The sequence below is a fragment of the Phacochoerus africanus genome, chromosome 9 (genome assembly GCF_016906955.1).
Source record: "Phacochoerus africanus isolate WHEZ1 chromosome 9, ROS_Pafr_v1, whole genome shotgun sequence".
Classification (NCBI taxonomy): domain Eukaryota; kingdom Metazoa; phylum Chordata; class Mammalia; order Artiodactyla; family Suidae; genus Phacochoerus; species Phacochoerus africanus.
Window position 1 is genome coordinate 6770446 of NC_062552.1, and position 23437 is coordinate 6793882.

Genomic DNA, 23437 nt, shown 5'->3' on the forward strand with positions numbered 1-23437 from the left:
GATGGAAATCCTGTGAAACTGGATTCTTATGATCATTATACAACTACAGATGTGATAAATTTATTTGAGTAATGAAAAAAATGTAAAAAAATACAACAAAATAAAACAAATTAAAAACAAAACAAAACAAAAACAGACAGAGGGCAGGATGTGTCCTGGCGGCTGTACTTTCTAGTCCCTGGTTGACTTGGAGCATGAGTTTACCCACGAATGGAGCCGTGCCTGAGTACTGCATTTGAAAGGATCTGTCAGACAATAAAGTTCTGAGATCCTTGGAAAGTCTTAAGCCTTTTAGCTTGATGCGTGAAGGAATAATGACATGGGGAAACTGTGTACACTGGACTCTGAAAATCCATCCCAACAGAAGTAGGTCAGCAGAGAGCTGAGTCATCATCAGACAAAGCCTGGAGATGCAAGAGGGATGAATGGAGGCGCTGAGAGCCTGAGAGCTTAATGGAGCTTCTTCCCTGGTCCAGGTGAGCCTCAAACAGGGATTGGGTCTCAGCATGTGGCCCAACCGAAGCTCCATCTCTCCTATCTGCTTACTGTACTAAGCACCTGGTTCCTCTGCTCTGGCAGTTACATCATTGAATTAAATTTGACGTTCTTAGCACCATCCCCATAAAGACCATGACGAACTAAGAGTTTCCTAAGGATGGGGAGTTTGTCTGCTTATTATTTGAAAATTGCATTGCTTGTATGTTTTTCCTTCCTAGAAGAAGCATGCGTATTTCTAGTCTTCTGGGCTCTTGACTCCCCTTCCCAGCTGAGGTTTCTTAGGCACAGGCCAGCATCTCTTAATCCAGAGAACAACACATCTGTTAGCCTGGAGATCATACTTCAGCTGCATCAGGAGAGCACTGGGGAAAGTATCAAGACTTTTACATTTAAGTGAAAACCAGTAGGACTTATAAAAATGTGACTGGATGAGGGAAATTGGAGCCGCTACCATTCCTCCTAACGGTGGGTTCCAGGATGGAAGAGTAAGAGAAAACTCTTCAGGAACCAAATCCTAAGGTGCATAAATAACTAATGGGAAAATTATTCCGGGCACAGATTTTGAGGGGCAGGCAGGAGGCAGTGCTTTGAACAGATGTCTTGGACCTGCTGCTCCGTTTCTTCCTCTTTGCTGGGTTATTCCACGTGTCACACCGCCACTTACCACGGTTCCCTCTCTCATCCTTGATGAATCCCACCATTGCAAAATCCCGCAGTGGTTACCTCTGGGAAGCTCCATTGCTCTTCTATGGTTTTTAATGACGGGTGTACGTACACTTGCAGAGACAGATACACTTGTGGACACACCTCCAGGAAGAGAGCGCAGTAGCCACGACCTGCTTAGATCTTAAGTGAACTAAGGTTTGCAGCCCGTGTCCGCCCCAGGCATCCTCCAATTCCATCTCTGAACACTGCCCACGCCGAACTGTCAACATTTCTCTGCTGTAGTCTTCTCCCGAAGATTCGGCTCAATTTTTTTCCTGAAGATCCTTCTCCACTCTCAAGCAAATTCAACTGTCATCTTCTCCAGATGTGCATGTGTGCATTCTTTGTGTGTGTGTGTGTGTGTGTGTGTGTGTGTGTCTTTTTAGGGTTGCATCCATGGCATGTGGATGTTCCCAGGCTAGGGGTCAAATCAGAGCTGTAGCTGCCAGCCTACACTACAGCCACAGCAATGCCAGATCTGAGCCATGTCTGCGACCTCCACCATAGCTCACTGCAACGCCAGATCTTTAACCCGCTGAGTGAGGCCAGGGATCGAATCTGCATCCTCATGGATACCAATCAGATTCACTTCCACAGAGCCACGATGGGAAGTCCTATGTATGCATTCTTTAAAAAAATAAAATAGTGTTATATCACACTGATGTCTTTTTATTTATTTATTTTTATGGCTGTATCCACTGCCTATTGAAGTTCCTGCATACTGAATCTAAGCCACAGCTGTGACTTACACAGCAGCTACAGCAACATGAGATTCTTTAACACTCTGGCAGAGATTGAACCTGTGCCACCTCCACGGTGACCCAAGCCGTTGTAGTTGGAGTCTCAACCCACTCCTCCATAGTGGGAATTCCCATGCTGATATCTTTAAACACACACATGCTTCACCGGACCATGAGCTATCATAGGCGTGCAATTGATATTTGTTGGAATAAATGAATAATAAAAGAATAGAAAGAGTAAAGACGTTGTTGAATTTAATGGATTTAAAATTTTAAATAGAAAGACGGGTGACAGGCACTCACCAAACTGAAATCCTGTGTTTTTCCAATTCCTCCAAGTAAGATATTTCCTGTGAATGATCTCCAATTTCTCCAGTTCTCCAAGTGATTGATTTTTCCTTTCCAGGGTGAAGCAAAATTAAATAAATGAAAAGTATTTTAACAGGTTGCAGATAGAAAGGTTACCTGGTTTCAGGGACATTTTCCCCAGATTCTCTTCTAGAATCATTGGTCCTACAGAAGCATAGTTAGCCATGATTCTGCACTGATATGATTGCTTAATTCCGGGTTCTCTCACTAAATTCTCATGTCTACATTGGCAGGCTGCGTCGTGTTCACTTTTGTATTCTCTCACATGGAACAGATTCTACAAATGTCAGAATGGAAATGACAACATAATCATGGTTATAGTATTTGTAGTAAATGGGGACTATTGACTCGTTGAGAGTGAAGACAATGCAGCTTGAATTAGCTTTCAGCAAAAAGGAATTTGAAGGAAGGTTTGAACAACCAGCTTATGGAGAAAGCAAGGAGGCAGGTGGATTTCAGGAGTATGGGAGCTGAGGAATCAAAGGCCACCAGGAGTGGATAAGCAATGAGGTCCTGTTGTACAGCACAGGAAACTATAGCCAATCACTTGTGATGGAACATGATGGAGGATAATGTGAGAAAAAGAATGTATGTATATGTGTGACTGGGTCACTTGGTGACACTGCAGATATTGACAGAACATTGTGAATCAACTATAATAAAAAAACTAAAAAAAAAAAAAAAGGCTACCAGGACTCTCTTTTGACCTCTACACTCTGTTTCTCAAAAGGCCGTTTCATTCTAGCATCATCACCAATACCTCCTGAGTTCCGCAGTCTATGACTCCCAAAGACACAAATTTAACCTTTGGACCATACAATGTCCGTGGAGCTCATTTATGAGAATTTGACCGAATTGTGTGACCCATGATGGGTCCAGAAAACAGACTGCCCTAGTGGAGAAAGTGAACCCTATACTCAACCAAGGATGCTTAGGACCCCTGCTATGGTGAGAAGTGGGGAGATAGGGGCACCCATCCAGCTGGGCTTTTCTTCCCTCTTCCCCCAAAACAGTTCAGCTTTCACCTTTATACATTGAGGTTCCCCATATGATTTTATTACAAAATGCTGTGGATCAAATGGTGTTTGAAAACTCCTAGTCTACAGAGGAAGAAAATTAGACAGGACTTGTACTTTTAAGACAGTTGGGCCAACATTCTTCTTTCTTTTTCTTTAGGCTCTTCTCAAGTGTTTTAAATCATCACTTAAGAGCCTTGTTACTTGAAATTCCTTGATATAAGTTCATACAAGTTTTAGCACATCTTTGGAACTGAATGCTGTTTTGGATGCATAGGTTGCAATAAACAGGAAAACCTTGGAGCAAAACTCAGGTGAAATAGATGTGTCATCAAATCTCTACAAGGCTCATTTCTTTTATTATGAAATTGATTGATTTGATCACCTTAAGAACAAAATTCAGTTATGAGAGCCATCAATTGAAAATACCTTTTATTGAGACTCTTTTTTATCTTTATCGGCCTCTGCAGCTCCTGTGCCAGTGAAGGTATTTTTAATCAGATCACTTAGTACTGGTGTTTTTAATTATTCCATTCTTAAGGAAGTTAAAGACTATAAAAAAATTTCTAATTTTGAATGTAAGAACTCTGGCAAGTTCCCTTCATGGCTCAGCAGTTAATGAACCTGACTAGGATCCATAAAGATGCGGGTTCGATCCCTGGCCTTTCTCAGTGGGTTAAGGATCTGGCATTGCTGTGAGCTGTGGTGTAGGTTGCAGATGCGACTTGGATCCTGTGTTGCTGTGGCTGTGGTGTAGGCTGGCAGTTGCAGCTCCTATTTGACCCCTAGCCTGGAAACTTCCATATGCCGTGGGTGTGGCCCTAAAAAGCAAAACATAAAATAAAATAAAATTTTATATATATATAATTATAATATATATAATACATATATATTCAGAGTATATATATATATATATGTATATATATATATACTCTGAATTGTACTAACTAAATATATTTGAATGGCACACCTTACCAGATTGCTCAAAATATGCTTTTGTAGCTATTTGAATTTTAAATTTGGTAGTATTTCCTTAAGAGATGATTAGATACTCTATTCAATCTTACTAAATAGAAAGTTGAAATTGCTATCAAGAATTATACCAATGATTTGGTTTACTCACCAAAGCTCCTGATTTGTTAAAATATAGGTGTTTTATGATAGAATGTATTAAATTGCTTTCTACTTGGTTAATCTGTTAACACCTACCTTTTTTTTTTTTTTTTTTTTTTTGCCACACTCACAGCATTTTAGAAGCTCCTGGCCCAGGGATGGAATCGGAACCACAGCTGCAGCAATGCAGGATCCTTAACCACTATTCCACAATGGGAGTTCTTGTTACTACTTATTTCTATTCAATGAAATTCATGGTGAAAATGGTATGTGGTATACTTCTATGTATCTTTCATAGCTCCTAACATGGTAATAAGCACATAGTTAATACTCAAGAATTAATTATGAGAGGTCATTTCAGTAAGTACTTATATTCCAATAACAATACAGACAACCTCTAGTTGCTAAGTCACTAAGAAAAAGGTCTGTTACTTCTGAAAAGACCAACAATTTTCTGAGCCTTTGCGTTTCCTTTAAAGAATATTTGTTAATGTGCTGTAAATTTCTTCAACTGGAAGACATAAAGTCATGGACACTTGTTCACCTCCAAAGAAAGGAACCCACAGAGGAATAAAACCGAAAGAAAAGATTTTTTTTTTTGTCTTTTTGTCTTTTAGGGCTGCACCAGCAGCATAGCAGCATATGGAGGTTCCCAGGCTAGGGGTCGAATCAGAGCTGTAGCCTCAGGCCTAGGCCAGAGTCACAGCAGTACAGGATCTGAGCCACATCTGCGACCTACACCACAGCTCACAGCAACGCCAGATCCTTAACCCACTGAGTGAGGCCAGGGATCGAACCTGCATCCTCATGGATGCTAGTCAGGTTCATTAACTGCTGACCACGACGGGAACTCCAAGAAAAGGTTTTTTAAATCCAAGCAAAGGTAACTATGTACAGTAAAATGCCCAGGTGAGTGAGTACCACAGTGTGTAGGCCTGTTCACATGAAGCGACTCTGACAATCTAAGCAACCTGAGCAGCACAGATTCTTAAATAACGCTTTTAAATAGGACATCACTGACATTTAAAAGACAGAAAATAGATCTTCTGGCCCATTACCACTCTAAGTCCCTGAAGCCAAAGAATATTGTCGTAAAAAAAAGATTCTTCCAACAGCATTGACTTTAGAAAGATGAATATCTAGACTTATGAATATCTATCCATCCTAAAGAAAAATTGAGGGTGCAAATTTGTTCTGAAACAGCGCATTGTGCATGTTATCTGTGTGGCTGTGCAGAGTCTGACGTATCACAGAAACCAACCGCAAATATTTAAATACAAATTGCAAAAATTCAGAATGTGATGTTCAAGCTCACGCGTGAAAAATCGGGTGGGCGAGGGCTGTCCCTCAAATACAGCACCAGTTAGGAAGCCGTAAGTGAGCATTCTTTCAGACACGACACAAAATGTAAGCCAAGAAGCACTTTAGAGGGTTTTGAAAAGCTAAAGCGTACTCTGTTGTAGTCAACAGAGCCAACAAGTGATGCTGAGAAGACTCTCATTCAAGCCTTCTCAGTACTTTGGAAACTCAGATTACTTACGGTCCATGAATTTGAGTTTTTTAATCTGAAAAGTGGAGGTGATATTTGTCTTGTGTAGATTGCAGGATTTGTATGGAGACAAAGTGATATAACAGCAATTAAATTCTTTCTGGGGATGGATAGGATAAAATTTAACATGCTTTAGAATATGCAGCATCTAAGTAGCATCCGGCACAATGCAAAATATAGCATAGCTGGCCAATGGAACATTTAACATCCTTTCTTGTGTATTTATTACAGCATTTCTATGAAGTTGCTAAGAAGAAAATACTATATGATGATATATTTTGTCTCAAAGTTGTCCAGCTTGTGACATGAAAGGCCTATTTAATTGTGCTTATATGATAGGAAGCAAAGCCCAGGATCCCTGCCTTGTTGTTCAGAAGTTTTTGCCCCTTAGCAATAATTCCTTCCATGGACCATTTGGTTAATGAAGAAGGGTGATGATGATAGGACCGGGGAGAAGGTAAGTCTTTGTGTGGAGAGAGCGAGCTTGCAGTTCACGGGTCAGTGGTACCAGTGCAGTGGGAACGCATTATAGTGCTGTTACAATTAAGTTCCACTTAGCAGCAGCCTTTTTTCCCCCCAAACTCCTCACAGGGTCTTTGTGCAGAGCTCTGGGGAGCGCTGTTCGTCTGCACATCTGGCCAGATGAAGAGCCAGGGGATTGTTTCATCAAAAGAGAGAGCCTTAAAAGAGGAAGTAGAGAATAAAGGGCTGGATCCTGAGGATTACGAGTGCTTTGAACTGCCCTGGGAAGAGGAGACGTGAGCAGCACCATTTTTGAAGAAGGCAGGGGAGGAAGGTTTGGGCTGGACCTTCTGTGTGAAGAGGCTTGCGTTGATAGGATCACAGAATTACAAGTCATGGATAACAACAACAAACACCAGGTGTATCCAAAGTATTGAAGCAAATAAATATGACATCATGTTCAATTTCATCAGTGTTATTATCATCTAAAAAAAAGAAAAAAAAAAGCTCCAAATGAAATCCAGCCTAAATCCTGAGACCATCCAGCAAGAATTCTACTTCCTGTTTCTTTAATTCTCTTCTGATGTGTGTTCCAGAGAATTCTTCAGAACAGACTTTCTATTAGCAGTACCCAGGGAGAAACACGGGACTCCTTCAAGGCTGGGTAGTTCAGGATTCATCCAGAGAGACCCCTGGGGTATCTAACCCTCTACCTTGGGCTTCTGAGTCTGCCCTCCGGGGGACAGCTAGCCTTTCTGGCCACCTGGGACCATAGATTTCGATTTTTTTTCCCCCCAGCAGTGTGTTATTTGAAAAACAAATGCTTCACAAGTAAAGTTTAACATTAACTTCAGTTTCTCCCACAGCCATCCCAACAACTGCCTGGGTTAAGGGCTTTCATACCAGCTGAGGATTCAAATTCATTCCCAATACAATGAAAAGATGGGGGGGCGGGCAGGGAAACATACTCAAATTGGAGTAGTGGGGCTCAGATTTAGAATTTAGCAGGTGGTCTATATGCCCCTGAACAGTCACTTGCACTTGTTTTTCCACAGCACTGACGTTATAGGGACGTAGTATCAGCAGGTACAAAGCCATTGGCTAAAGTGGTTCAAAGGTGAGACATCTTCCCAAAGTGCATGATCCCCCCGCCCCCCCGCAAGAACTTCTTCCCCCAAAGCACTGACCCACAATTCCTGGAGTACAACCTTCAAACTAAGAAAAAGAGAATTCCTGAATCAAACCTATAAGCTCAGAAAATATAGGGGAGAATTTTAGATGTTCTGGGTGATGGTATTCTTTCTCATTGTACCTAAATTAGCCTTTCTTCTAATCTCAGGGTTTCAGATCAACAAATGGTATTCCGAGATTTTTTTAAAATTTTTTACAGTTTGGAGTTCCCATCGTGGCGCACAGTGGTTAACGAATCCGACTAGGAACCATGAGGCAGGCGGTGGGTTCAATCCCTGGCCTCGATCAGTGGGTTAAGGATCCGGCGTTGCTGTTAGCTGTGGTGTAGGTTGCAGACGCGGCTCGGATCCCCCGTTGCTATGGCTCTGGTGTAGGCAGGTGGCTACAGCTCTGATTCGACCCCTAGCCTGGGAACCTCCATATGCCATGGGAAGCGGCCCTAGAAAAGGCAAAAAAGACAAAAATAAAAATAATTTTTTTACAGTTTGATTGAGGTGTAGTTGATTTACAAAGTAGCAATCATTTCTGCCGTACAACAAAGTAATTCAGTTATACATGAACACACATCCATTCTTTTTCAGATTCTTTTCCCACACTATCTTGGGAGTCATAGACACATCTTTTCTTTAGCATCCCCAAAAGCGTACATAAACACGCCCAGTACATAGTATGTATAGAGGAGGTAAGTTTCTTCCTTCCTAGCAAACTGAGCTTTGTTTTCATATAGCTGTACCTTAGATTAAGGCTTTAAGACAAGGCAGAGAAAACAAAACTGGCTGAAAGGACAAAGAAATAAACAGCTATTTGAAATATTGTTTCGTGGTGGACACAGGTGCAGATTCGAAGTTCTAAGCCCAGCTAGACACCTGTTAACAATGTCATTTTGGCTAAATTCCTCCATCTCTCACGTCCTAATGTTCTCTCACTTGCTAAACAGGAAAAATTATGTCAGCAGCAGCATCTATCTCGTTAGCGTGTTGTGAGAATAAGATAGTCGTTTGATGTGGAGGACCTGAGAACAGTTTTCTGGCTTCTAGTAATTTCTCAGCACTCAGGAAATATTATCTTTCACTGTTGCAAATTTCACTAAACTTTTGATTCCCCAGCTTTCTTCTTTTGCAGTACAGAGACAACAGTGCTTGTAAATGCTGTTAAGTGGTCAACTGGACATTAAAAACCCTTTTATTTGATTAGACAGTGGTCCACTATTTAGAGATGAAAATAAGATTTACTTTAAAAATCAGTCTTTCGAGAATGGCATGGCTAGTGGGCTCTATAGACTTGTATTTATTTACTCAACATAATGGAGAATAAAGAAAATAATTCAGATAATTTGAATGGGAAATAGAAGGGCTAGAGAGAAACCTTTTACTTAAATTTTCTTTTTTTTTTGTCTTTTTTAGGGCCGCACCTGTGGCATATGGAGGTTCCCAGGCTAGAAGTCGAATTGGAGCTATAGCTGCCTGCCTATGCTGCAGCCACGTGGAATCCGAGCCACATCTGTGACCCATATACCACAGCTCATGGCAATGCCAAATCCTTAATGTACTGAGCAAGGCCAGGGATGGAACCTGCATCCTCATGGATGCTAGTCAGATTTGATTCTGCTGAGCCGTGATAGGAACCCCCAATTTTCTAGCCAGGCTAAATTTTCTGAATACTCAAAACTTGAAGTCATTTGATCAAGGTGGATATAAACCTTGGAAATGGCTAAATATCAAAAAACGGGGTCTAGTAATACCAGTAAAATGAATTTAACAGACGTTTGTAAACTCAGGCTATGTAATTTATATAAATTTATTAAGACAGTTTCTGGATAGACTTCATGACAGCTATGATCATGCCAAATAAAACACAATACTATCAGCACATTTTCTAATCACCCTGCCAGGGCTAGAAAGTCTTGTAGTCTGATTAATTTAATGTCTTCAACAGCTAAAGAAGCATGAGTCAATGTAATAAAAAATTATTAGCATTGCTGATTTCACAAGCATCAGCTGCTTTAGCATGTCCTACACTCGAAAACCTGCTTTGAAGACCAAATGACTTTCTACCTGGAAATATATTTTCAGAAATCATAGCTAATCATCGGGGTTGCCGTTTTCATGGTCAGAGCCAATTTCTATAGACTTCATCTTACCTTACTGTGTAATTCATGGTCTCCTTTTGCGAGAGTGAGATCATAGTCCGTAGGGCAGAGACCAATTTTATTAGAAATGCTTCCTAGGGTTAAAAACAAAAGATGGAAAAAATATTATAGACTTTTTTTTTTTTTTTTTACTTCAGAGGCTATGTAAGCTTACACGGCTGAAATCTAAGAGTTTCTATAAAGCCTGACGAAAGGGGGTCAAAGAAAGAATTCTCCGGAGGCTGTAAATTGCTCTATGCTCCCAGTTTTAATCCAGTCAATGCATGAACTCAAGTAGAACGCCACCCTTGTCCACACCACGGGGTTACAATTTACAAGCAGCAGCTGCCTCTGATCTGCTTTCCTAGCCTCATCCGGTAGGATTCTCCACCATCAGCTATGTTTCTGGGATCAAGTTTTCCAAGAAGCTTCTCTGTGCCTCCCACCACTGTTCCAACTTAAAACCCGGAGAGTAGAGAGGTGTTACCTGTCTGTACCCGGCATATCCCACCTGAGCGACATTTAACATCTTTCCCAAGACGTGTTTTATATCAGGGCTTATCAACCTCAGCACATGGTGGATTGGATGATTCTTTGTTGTAGGGTCCTGGGTTTTGGAGGCTACTGAGCAGCACCCCCTGACCTCTGGCCACTAGACGACCAGTGGTACCATCTACCTCCCCATCACTCCTTCAGTTGGAGACAGAAATTTCCAGACGGGGTCAAATGTCCCTTGGCAGGGCGGGGGATGAGGAGAGGAGCAAAACGCACCCAACTGAGAACTACTGCTCTGAATCAAAAACTCCTTGCAGATTGTGTCCTGTTCAACTTTATTTCTCCTGCCATGTCTAGCACAGTGCCTGACATAGAATACCTTCACAACAAGTGTTTCTTTTTTTTCTTTTTGTCTTTTTAGGGCCCCACCCGTGGCATATGGAACTTCAGAGGCTAGGGGTCTAATCAGAGCTGGAGCTGCTGGCCCACGCCAGATCCTCCGAGCTGCGTCTGCGACCTACACCACAGCCCCTGGAAACGCCAGATCCTTAACCCACTGAGCAGGGACCAGGATCGAACCTGCAACTTCATGGTTCCTAGTTGGATTCGTTTCCGCTGAGCCACGACGGGAACTCCCACAAGTGTTTCTTAAATTATAAATGATGATACTACTACATAAGCAGGTATTTCTTTGGCTTAATGCCTCTCTATCCATTGACTTCAGTGAACCCACATGCTAAGGCATAGCCCAAGCATCTTGGGACAAATACTGTGGTCCAGGAGCTGTTAGAGTTTGGAGTACCTTAGTAAGCCATGGCTTTGCCTGAGAGGTTGACCCCAAATCTTTTTCGAAAGAGTATCCCTGTGTCAGGTACCATGAGCCGCCATAGCCTTGCTGCCCACCCGCTTCTCTCCCTGCAGTGGTTGGATGCTGCCAACCTCAGCCCTTTGGAATTGCCCCTGTGGAATTTTTAAATGAGCTTTCCATGGTGTAAAAATTTTTGAGGACATTGGTCTCCATGGCAGCAGGCTTTGGAAAACTTTTTCTCCCTAACGATAACCCGGCCAGCCTCCTCTCCCCAGACTGTGTCCTGGTGGCTCAGGCATTTTGATCCATGTTGGTTTCATTCTATCTCCTGAGCCTGATTCCAGTGGATTGTGCCAAACTAAAGGCAGACACCAAGAGTCCAAAAAGAGCCACGTGGGCCAAGAGCCCCTTCTGTAATATGCCTGACAGGTCAGTCTAAAGAGATGAAGCTCAAGTAAACCCTTGAAAGGAATTTCTTACTTTGAGTCAATACAAAATTCATTGATAGTAAGGATGATGAAGTCAAAATCAAGATAAGAAAAGGAGCAGAAGGGAAGTAAATAAGTATTTTTACTTAGATTTTTAATGTATTTATTCTTCTTAAAGCCTTAACATTTAAATTTTCAGTGCATAGTTGCTAGCTAGAATAACAAGTATGAAATAATTATAGAATTCATTTTTAGTGCTTTTTAAGAACTCCATGTAATGTTTTTCACACACACACACACACACACACACACACACGACACACAAAACAACTGAAGAGCAATCATTGTCCCATTTGATAGATTTGGAAATTGAGACTCAGAACAAAGAATGTCAGTTCAGCCAGATAATCTCCCTCCTGTTACACAGGTTCCAGGCATTAACATTCGGACTTCTTCGCAAGACCATCTTAGAAATTCCGTCTACCGGGAACAATTTATTTTAATAAAACTTACATAGTCATGTGCTAAAATGTAGTAATGTGCATGTTTAGGTAATAAAATCCCCGTGAAAAAGGTAAACTCCTAAAAGTTTTTAATATGTACTTTGTTCTCGTGTAAAATGTTTCTTGATCTAAAATCTGTCTTCTTAGGTGCCTCATTAGCACAGTAGACAGCGTGTCAGTCTCCTAAAACCCATTTTCTTATTAAAAAAGTATATATTTTTAATTGTATATATTAGATAACTATTGATGTACATTATATAGAATTACATAAATTAGGTCAGAATGATTACATATTTTGTAAATATGTACATAATACTGTTTACCAAATTATGATCATACCGTATATACACTTCACATCCTTTTTAAACTAATATTATGTTTCTTACTTGTTATTCAATATTCTCCAAAGTATAATCACTGCAGAGTAGTACATTATATAGTTTTATGTAGCCAGCCCTTTTTAATTGGATATGTGTATCATACTGAACAAATTTTATAAAATCTTGATATCCATCTCTAAGATGTATCTAAGATCAGGAATACCAAATCAAACACTTGGGAGTCACAAAAGGAACTGTCAAAATTCAAACCGCAACCAGCAATGTGTGAAAATATTCCTTATCCACCTGATTGCCAAAACTGACTGGATTTTCCACTTTGGCATACTTGGTAGACCAAAAAAATAATTTTTCATTGCAATTTTAATTTGCAACCCTTTAATTCTAATGACTTTGAATACTTTTCTGTTTGCTGACCATTTGTACTTTTTATGCTGTAAATTTTCTCCATGTCTACGGTCAAATTTCTAAGAGATATGAATGTAGCCCCTCAACTTTCTTATGTAGTGTTTCTAAGGGCGTGTGTTTTTTCACTCTTTCACTTTCAACTTACCTTTGTCTTGAACTTAGAGTACACCTCTGTAGACAGCATATTGTTGAGTCTTGTTTTTTCATCTAGTTTGACAACCCCGCTTTTTAATTGAATTAGTCTTGGACAGTTCATGTAATTACTTATATGGTTGTGTGTTTACCACCTTGCTATTCATTTTTGCTTTGTCCTTTTTTTTTTTTTCTCCCCTGGTTCTTATTCTTAATTTTTGCTTTGTCCATTTTGTTCTACCTTGCCTGCCTTCTTTTGGATTACTGACTTATGTTTTTAATATTCCATCTTATTTCCTCTATATTTTTATTCTTTCCTCTATGACTTTCGATTATTTCTGTATCTTTGAAGTTGTTTTACTGGTTACTCTAGGGCTAACAGCATTTATCCCAAAGTCATCCATGTCTGGTCAGAGTCAGGATTGTAGAATTGCACACTTCACACTTGACAGTTCACCTTATGCACTCCACACTTCTTGCGTTACAAACGTAATAACCTTACGATAGTCTATTTTCCATTTCTCACCCCCTGATCCTTTGAGCTATTGTTATTATGCCTTTGTCACTACATGCTTTACATTCTCACCTTACATACAATGGTGTTTGATTTAAATAGTGAAGTCTATTGTAGGACAATGATTAGAAGACACGTCTTTACCATTTACCTATATACTTTCCTTTCGGCTCTTACTCCTCCACTCTCCTCTGTGGATCATCCTAATCATTTTCCTCAGCCCAATGAACATCCTCCAGGTATTATACAGTACTACTCTGCTGAAGACAACTTCCTTTAGCTTTCCTTCCTCTGACCATTTCTTTACATCAACCTCAGTTTTTGAAGGATTTTTTGCTAGATACAGATTTCTGAATTGACTATTTTTTTTTTAGCAATTAAAATATGCCATTACATTACTTCTGGTCTTGATTGTTTCAGATGATAACACCAGCCATTTTTCAGATCATTGCTCCGCTATACATAATGTGTTTTTCCCTCCTACCCCGCCCCCATCTACTTTCAAGATTTTCTTTTTAACTTTGGTGGTCAGCAGTTTGACTATGATATTCTTAAGTCTAGCTTCCCTTGTATTTATTCTTGTGAGGTTCGCGGAGAGTATTCAATCTATCAGTCAATACATTCCATCAGATTTAGGGAATTTTCAGTCTTTACTCTTTTGATACATATTTTCTTCCATCGTATTATCCTCTTTTCCTTACCTAAGGCTCCCATTACATGTATGCAAAACAATGTGATATGACTTCATGGGGCTCCAAGTCTCTCTTCATTTTTCTCCCAGCTTTTCTTTTTCTGTATTTCAAATTGGTTAATTATTTTTTTAATTCTCGGATTTTCATTTCTATAACTTCCATTTAGTTTTATTTTCTATAATAAGATGCCCTGAGTAATTATTCATCAAACCATATTTTCTGCTAAGATGCCCCGAGTAGTTATTCATCAAACCATATTTTCATTTAATTATTTGAAAGTGATTTTTTAAAAATGCATGAATATATTGATAATGGATATTTTAGTGGCTTTTCCTGCTAAATTTAATATCTGAATCATCTTACGGTTATTTTCATTGACTTCCTTCTTTGTCTTTCTCCTGTTTCTTTGCATGTCTGGTAATTGCAGATTACATAGTGGATCCTGCAGAAGACTCTGGACCCTGTTATCTTCCTTGGAAAGGTGTTGGTATTTTTTTCCTAGTCAACAGTTCCATTACTGGCTAAGAACATTAAACTCAACCTCAAGACTCTAAGGCCTCTACCACTCTTGTTGGAGCTTTGTTTTAGGCTTTTCTTTGGGATGACTTAGAGTCGGCCTCTTTAGAGCATTGTTTTCATTCCCATTATGCAGACTCTGAGCATCTCCATTTGCTGTCAAGTTGAAAATGAGGTATTTACCTGTCTGTCCTGATGTGAATGGTACCTCTGTTCCAACCCTTGTTATCTCTGTTCTACTCTCAGGTCCATAGTAGTCACCTGGCAAAGCCCCAGTTAGTCCCACTGCAGTCACGTACAGCATTACCCTCAGCCAAGGACCTACGGTGGTGGTGGTATAACCGAGCAGGACCCTGTGAGGCCCTCCCACAGTGGACCCCCACTCGTGTCCTCCACCTGACCTTTTATCCATAGAAAAAATTTAGCCAAAGAATCAGTTTAATCAGAGAGGTGAGAAAATCCAAAGAACAAGGAAAACAGTCAAGCAAGATAGAATAATAATAGTTTAGCCATTCAATGCAAAAGTTATTATAAGCAGCCTTCTTTCTTCGTATTTCTCTGTCTAGGACTTCCGTTAGTTCTTCAAAGACTATAGATAATATGCTGAGCCATGTCCTTGGAGCTGCTTTGCAGATGCTGAAGCCCCACTGGGTGGAAGAAGTCAACTCTATGCTGCCCATAAGCCCGGAGACCCCGGACCAGTTGGAACCAGGTTGATGATGCTGACTTCCAATGACCTCACCACCCACCAATCAGGAAAATGTCCATGAACTGATCACACCCTGCTCTTCACACACTATAAGACTCCTCACTACCCCCTCCAGGGCTTGGGGGGGCACAGTCCTTGAGGACTGGCCTGCTTTGTTCCCCGCTTTGCTTGGCAATTAAAGCTGCTTCTTCCGTTTCCTCCAACTCTGTCTCTGTGTTTCTATTTGGCATCAGTGTACAAAGGTAGCTGATGTTTCTTCAACAGTGATGGTGGTGGGGTGTCCCTATACTGATTTATGGGTTCTTTTCCACATCCCCCTGCTCTCTCTCACTCTGCAGATTCTACCTGCTCCAACAGCCCTGACTGACAAATTCTGTCTCCTCAGCAAGTGGGACTTTCTCTGCTGGGACTTCACTTCCTCAAGTTACAGTTAAGAGTATTTTGCCTAGGTAGATAGTCAGGGTTTTCCTTGAAAGTTTCTCTCCTCTCTTGAACCACGTCTTTCGCTTCCTGATGGCCAGTGCTCCATGACCATTAAAACATTAAAATGCTTCATCTCTTCTTTCCAGTTGAGTGGTTTAATGGTTATAAAAGAAGAGCTAGTCTGGTATCAGCTACTCTGCTGGAGCTAAAATTGGAAGTTGCAATATTGTTTATTTTTTAAGTAAAAGTAGAAATGGATACATCAATTTGTTCATGGGGTAGTAATACAAACATAGAATAATTACTCAGAAAGTCCACTTTATTTTGTGGACCTGTAACCAAGCAGGACCCTCGAGGACCTCCTGGCACAGGCCCATCCCATCTCCTCTGCTTTAGCTCCTCTTGGATTTATCTAGATAATGGCCTCTGCTGTGCATTTCCCAAGTTGTTTTATGAATGTGAAAATACCCCCAATGAAAGAGAGGATGTTAACTACTTGATGACAAGAGCACACAGCTCCCAGGCCTCCTGGAGGCGACGGAATGATGCGGTTAACCCCTTTGACACTGCCAAGCCACCTCACCATCAGCCAATCAGAATCATCGTGCACAAACTGATCAATTACCCTGCCATTCTCCTTCCTCACCTGCCCTTAGAATTTTGATTGGGGAGTTCAGGTGGTTTGGGGTCCATGAGCCACCTGTCTCCTTCCTTGCATGGCCCTGCAATGAGACTTCGCTGCTCCAGACTCTGATGTTTTGGTTTTGGCCTTACTGTGCTTTGGGAACACAAGCTGGTGCTAACAGAACCACGAGTCAATTTAATTATCATATCATCTTATATTGAGAAAAAGAGGAAATATTTACAAATATGCCTTTGGAACATGTCAGCTGGGATCACCCGGAAAAAATAAATGGAACAGTCATATTTTTAATAACGCACAAGGTGCATAAGGAATATGCCAAAACTGTATAATGCTACAGAACCCTATCTATATATAAATGCACATGTTTACAAAAGTGGGTTTTCCTTGTGTTGTGCTAATCTTTTTTACTTGGTATATTTTTAATGGTTTCCAAATGACCTTTGTAAAATTAATCAAGGATCTGACACTATCCTTTGGAGAAATACAAAGAAAGAATGCTGCTTGTAATAACTTTTGCATGAAAAAACAGCCAGAAAAATGACAAAACAGAGAAACCATTAATACTGAAAAAAATTTAAGCTTGATAGTGAAACCAACTGAAAAAATGTTGTCTTTTTGTCAGTATTTTTATGAGTCTCTGAAATTGTATATAAACCATTGTCTTTATTACTAGAGATCAGATGAATTTCTCAAACCAATTTGCTAGATAAAATACACCACAGTGTTTCAAGAGCACTAACAGAAGCACCTCAAATTAAAGATTAATAAAATTTACGGAAAATATGTGTATAAAATATAAATACAGAAAACCTAGAAAAAAATAGCTGCAAGTAGACAGGATGGAAATCTAAAAAGAAATTAAATGTAGTTGTAATACATTTCCTATTCTTTTCTTGGAGAAAATTACTACTGAAGTGAGGAATTTTTTTTTTCCTCCTGTAATTTAAATGTTAAACTGCCAGATGTGTGTCTCATGCTTGAAGAGTCGATGCTTTGCATTATTTAGCATATTAAGAATCACAGAATTTTAAAAAGGGCTCCTTTATTGCCTGGAGGTTCTAATTAAGTAAACCTTAGCCTGGTACATTTAAAACTTGCAATACAAGAGATTTTTGCTCTTTTTTTCCCTCCATAGTCAAGTCACATCTATATAATAAATATGGAAAATCTTTAAGATGATATAATTTTTCTCTTGCTTAAAGAATTAAAGCTATCTGTTATTTTAAGAAGTTTTTAATAGAGGCCAGCCATCTACAAGACAACTCGGGATTCAAAATAACGTGTTAACCATTGTGAGTTGCTTTCCTTCTTTATCCCGAAGAATGTGTGTTTCATAAGGGCACTTCTGAACAATCAATCTTATTCTCTCTTCCTTCCTCTCCCTGCCTCTGCTCTGATCGCAACTGCTCTTTCCTTGTTAGACAAAGACAGTTCTCAGAAGCAACAAGAAGATCTAGGGTTTGGATTGATATTTTATTTCTGTGTGTCTCTGTGCATGTGTCTGGTTTAAACACCTGATCACATGGCACTCATGAGTTGTCCTTTCTGCAGTTTATGGAAAGAGTTTCAGCAGCTAAAGTGAAAAACCATAATCAGATGGAAGTTCTGTAGGCACCCAACATTCATAAATCATACCCTTAAATACAGTTATTTTTGCCATTTTAGAAAATGTCAAAGGTGTCAACTCTGTCCAAATATACCGCTTAACAGTGACTATTTTAGTAAATTGACTTGAAATGCATTCGGCTAACTGACAGTTAGAAGCACATAATCTAGTTCACAGCACAAATGAACAGTTTAAAGGCCAAAATAAGCACCAAAGCACGAATTCTCAATGACATGTTGCAGTGACCATGGCTGCGATCACAGACCTAAATCTCAGCATTTTGTACCTACATCGGAAACAGAGGCGCACAAGTTTTGAAATGTGGTTTCTTAGATCTCGTTTCTAGTTAAGAAAAGAAAAAGGTTTTAACCGCTTTTCAAAACGGTGGTCAACTATGCGTTTGAGGGTATGAACTGTGAACGAACTGGAAAGTACATCCATGCAGGTAAGGAGGTGATCCCATCCTCTGTAAGCAGCACAGTTGGACCCTATAAGCAGGAGATTCTGGGATTCTACCAACGTAAACAGATACATGTCAGGCATGACGTCAAGGAAAAAATGATAGCTTTTCTTCATGGGACAAACGAATGAACAAATTGATCTTCAAAACTGCGGACAAAGGACACGTACTGTCAATTGCAGTTTAGGTTTGGCCAGAATTATTGCCTCTAAAGCCAAAAACATTTAGTAAAAGGTAACGTGCACCTCATATTTTATGAGTTGGTTTCACAGAAGTGTTATGATGCTTAAGGGTTTCATATTTGGAGATGTTTCAATATTAATTGCATCAGGAATGCAACAGGAGTACCCATTGTGGCACAGCAGAAACAAATCCAACTTGTATCCATGAGGATGTGGGTTCCATCCCTGGCCTCACTCAGTGGGTTAAGGACCTGGCGTTGCCACGAGCTGTGGTGTAGGTTGCATATGTAGTTTGGATCCCATGTGGCTGTGGTGTAGGCTGGCAGCTGCAGCTCTGATTTGACCCCTAGCCTGGGAACTTCCATATGCCGGGGGATGTGGCCCTAAAAAGTGAGGGGAAAAAGAAAAAAAGGAATTCAACAAAACCATGCCCACTTTCATTTCTGCCCAAACCACTAAGCCACAATCTGTCAATGTGGAACCTCGACCCACGTGACATTCCAGTATCAATTATGAATAGCAGCAGTTAGTTGATTGGTAATAATACATTGTATTTTATACAGTATTTTTTCAGTTAATTAAAACAGATTTGCATACATTCCTTATTTCATTCAAGTTATTTCAATTAACTTTATTGCCAGCACAGAACTGTAAATATCTCTGCCATCATATCAACCCATAGCAATCTCCGAATATTTTGCATGTTCAGGATTAAAAAATAGATTCATGCATGCATGCCTTGCCTAGTAAAATAGTCTGTAATGTAAGAGCAGGAATATATTTGGTTATTCTTTCTAAGAATAATTGTTAAACCTCACCCATTTCGGGCATCTTTAAAAAGATTCCATCCTTTTATGAAAGTTAGCTTCCCTTTCCCTAGTCTTAAAAATATTAAACTATCTGGAGTTCCCATCATGGTGCAGCAGAAACAAATCTGACTAGGAACCATGGGGTTGCAGGTTCGATCACTGGCCTTGCTCAGTGGGTCAAGGATCCAGTGTTGCCATGAGCTGTGGTGTAAGTGGCAGCCGCGGCTCAGATCTGATGTTGTTGTGGCCGTGGTGTAGGCTGGCAGCTGTAGTACCAGTATGACCCCTAGCCTGGGAACCTTCATATGGCTCTGGCCCTTAAAAGCAAAAAAAAAAAAAAAAAAAAAATTAAACTCTCCATCTCAGGCACAGTGAAAGAATTCTGAAATTTTAATATGCTGCTCATGAGTTTTCCTTGGTTATCATCAATTGACCCTTTCACTGAACTTAGAACACCCAAAGCTATTTAGAATAGTAAATTATTCTACATGCTAGGAAGTCCTTATTGCTAACAGAAACTTACAGGTAAGAAGAGAGGGAGTCATTGAAATTAAGCATGATTTAGACATAGCCAAGTAACTAATACAATAACGGAGGCTTCTACTACATGGATTACATTTTACCCAAACTGTTAGGAGTCCTCAAAGAGGGCTTGTTATTGCTCCTTTATAGGTGAAGCAGCAAAGATTCATACATTAAGGAAATTGACAAAGGACATTAAATGAGTCGGGCTGTGAATTTAAGACTCTCTGACTCCCCCATCCACACACATCCCCAACAAATGTACACAGATCTGCATTCTCTGTCAATTACTTTGTTCACATTTCCAGCAGGTGGACAGAGATCAGGGCTGGTTGTCACAAAGAGGGATAAGAACAGAACTGTGACTCAACAGCCCAAGGGCTGACTCTTAGGTGTTTGTACCAGGGAGAAAAGGACAGCACGGGGTGTGTGTGACTGGGTCACTTCATTGTACAACAGGACTTGACAAAACATCGTAAATCAACTATACTTTAGTAATAAATAAATAAATACATACATACCTACCTAAATAAATAAATCCTGAAGAAAATAACAGTGCAAGCTAACATTGTTGAGTTCATACTACACACCAGGTTTACAGGTTTCAAGGTCCCAAGTGTGTTACTAATTTTAAACTCTTCTCCTCAAACCTGTTCTAAAACACTTCAATGAGTAATGAAGTTTACCCATTTGAATTGTACCTTCCTCCTTGAAGGTATTATGCTAAGTAAAGTTAGCCAGTCGCAGGGCAGATATCATATGGTTCCAATTTCATGAGGGACATAAATTAGCCAAATGCAGAGGGACAGAAAGCAGAGACGGTGACTGGCAGGGACTGAAAGAAGGGAGAAACGGAACGTTATTGTTTAATGGCGACAGAGTTTAAGTTGGAGAAGAGGAAAAGGTTCTGGAGATGGAGGGAAGTGATGGTTGCCACTGAATGGCACCCTTACAAATGGTTAGACTGTTAAGTTTCATTTATCTATATTTTGCCACAATTAAAAACATTTTTTACAGCAGGACCTCATTGCTTGTCTGTTCTAAATGTAACGAAATATATCCAGCCTCCTGGGGTTGCACATGATGGCAGAGAAGATGAGAAAAAAGAATGTGTATCTGTGTATACATGACTGGATCACAACGCTGTGCAACAGAAATTGACACAACACTGTCAATCAACCAAACTCTAATCAAAAAAAATTAAAAAATAAAAGAAGAAAAAAAAACATTTTACTTCCGTATTCCTCAAGCCCTAAATGAAATACTAAGAAACATTTTTTAGTTTTTTTTGTTTTTGTGATTTATTTTATTTTATTATTATTAAAGGATAGTTGATTTACAGTGTTTCAGCAAGTTCTATCGTACCTAAGAAATTTTTAAAATGTTGTAGGACTCCCAAAACAAAAGGAAAAACTGAGGGACTTCCAGTTGGGACCAGACGGCACACACTTTTTCTCCTTTCCTTCCTAAGTATAACTCTAAATGCTGGAAATAACGTAGGAAGGAGTTGAAGAAATTCTGAAAGATATAAAGAGGAAGGAGAAGTAATTAGGGCCCCCAAGACTGAAGCAGCAATATAAGACAGGCTGGCTTATACCCTCTCCCACTTCACCCAACAGAAGAAAATGATCCAGACCAGGTACTTCCAACCCCATCCTATCAGCAGATAGTAGTCTAGGCAGGACCCTAGCCACCCTTAGAAAGAAAGCCCTGCCAACAACATCAGGTGAGTCCAGCAGTGTGGGAGAGCAGGATAGAGCAGACCCTGACTGCATTAAGCATCGGGGTGGATGGGGGGGGGTGCCCTTGCCTTCCCTGCCGCTTGAAACAGCCCTCCTCCCACTAAGAGACAACAGGTGGCTAAGTGGCACCTGCAGGGGGATCCTGCCACAACTAATTCCTAGACCAGGAAGTGTCGTAACATCTAAGGCTGGAGACTGCCTTCCCCATCCAAAAGCACAAGGCGACGAGGCCTGGGGAAGCTCCTTCTGTCCCCTCAGACGTCACCAGAAGAGCTCAGGGGGTGCTCGGAGCAGAATCATGCAGACCAAAACAGCACATTTTTCAACTGCTGAAAGAAAAATCTGTCAGCTACAAATTGTATATCCAGTGATTATCCCTCAGGAATGAAGGCAAAACACATTCTCAAATGCAAGAAAATGAAAAGAATCTGTTGCCAGGCCTCCCCTTAAATAATGGCTCGAGAAAGTCCTTCAAACAAAAAGGAAATCATAAAAGAAGTCATGGGGTATACAGAAGGAAACGAAAAAGAAAAAACAGAAAAAGCATCAAACGTGAGTATATACAGTGCATTCTCTGTTCCCTCGTGGGCTTTAAAAATTATACATGATCATTAGAATAAAATTATCACACTATCTTTTACCTAAGACAATGATTATTTAAAAGTAGGGAAGGTTAAGGGACTGAAATGGAAGTAAGATACTGACAGGTGACTCAAAATGGTTAAATACTGACAAGAACCTCAAAAGAATCACACATGTATGTTGCTATACACAGAGCAGCTACTATGAAAATAGCACAAGAGATATGTTCAAAAACACTAATTAACTCAAGGTGGAATCCTAAAAAGTGTTTCCGTAGGCTACAGGAAGGAAAGTAAAGAGGAATAGAGGAATGAGAAACAGAGGAAATAATGAGAAAACAAATACTAAAATGGCAGACTTACTCCTAATATATCCATAATTACCCTAAATGAAATGATTTAACGATGCCAATTAAAAGGCAGGTATTGGCAAAGCTAACTTTAAAACAGAACCTTGGAGTGCCCATCATGGCGCAGTGGTTAACGAATCCCACTAGGAACCGTGAGGTTGAAGGTTCAATCCCTAGCTTTGGTCAGTGGGTTAAGGATCTGCTGTTGCTGTGAGCTGTGGTGTAGGTCGCAGATGAGGCTCAGATCCAGTGTTGCTGTGGCTGTGGTGTAGGCCAGTGGCTACGGCTCCAATTTGACCCCTAGCCTGGGAACCTCCATGTGCCGTGGGAAGTGGCCCTAGAAAAGGCAAAAAAAATAAATAAATACATAAATACATAAAATAAAATAGAGCCTAATTGGAGTTCCCGTCGTGGCACAGTGGAAACAAATCCAATGAGGAACCATGAGGTTTCGGGTTCAATCCCTGGCTTGCTTGGTGGGTTAAGGATCCAGTGCTGCCATGAGCTGTGGTGTAGGTCGCAGACGCGGCTCGGATCCCGCATTGCTGTGGCTGTGGTGTAGGCTGGCAGCTGTAGCTCTGATTAGACCCCTAGCCTGGGAACCTCCATATGCTGCAGGTTTGGCCCTAAAAAGCAAAAAGCAAAAAGCAAAAAAAAAAAGAACCTATTTATATACTATTTACAAAAAAAGTACTTCAAATTCAAAGAAATAAATTTTTTTTTGTCCTTTGTCTTTTTTGTTGTTGTTGCTATTTCTTGGGCTGCTCCTGCGGCATATGGAGGTTCCCAGGCGAGGGGTCGA

General features: G+C 40.2%; 1 protein-coding gene across 1 annotated transcript in view; it reads right to left on the bottom strand.

Annotated features, from left to right (window-relative positions):
• Positions 1 to 23437, bottom strand: part of LOC125135665 (uncharacterized) — a 236344-nt gene that overhangs the window by 121034 nt on the left and 91873 nt on the right. The window contains exons 6-7 of the mRNA XM_047795999.1: positions 9784 to 9866; positions 2247 to 2341 (exon numbers count right to left, since the gene is read on the bottom strand). Of these exons, the coding sequence (XP_047651955.1) occupies positions 2247 to 2341; positions 9784 to 9866 (178 nt within the window). The remainder of the gene's footprint in view (positions 1 to 2246; positions 2342 to 9783; positions 9867 to 23437) is intronic.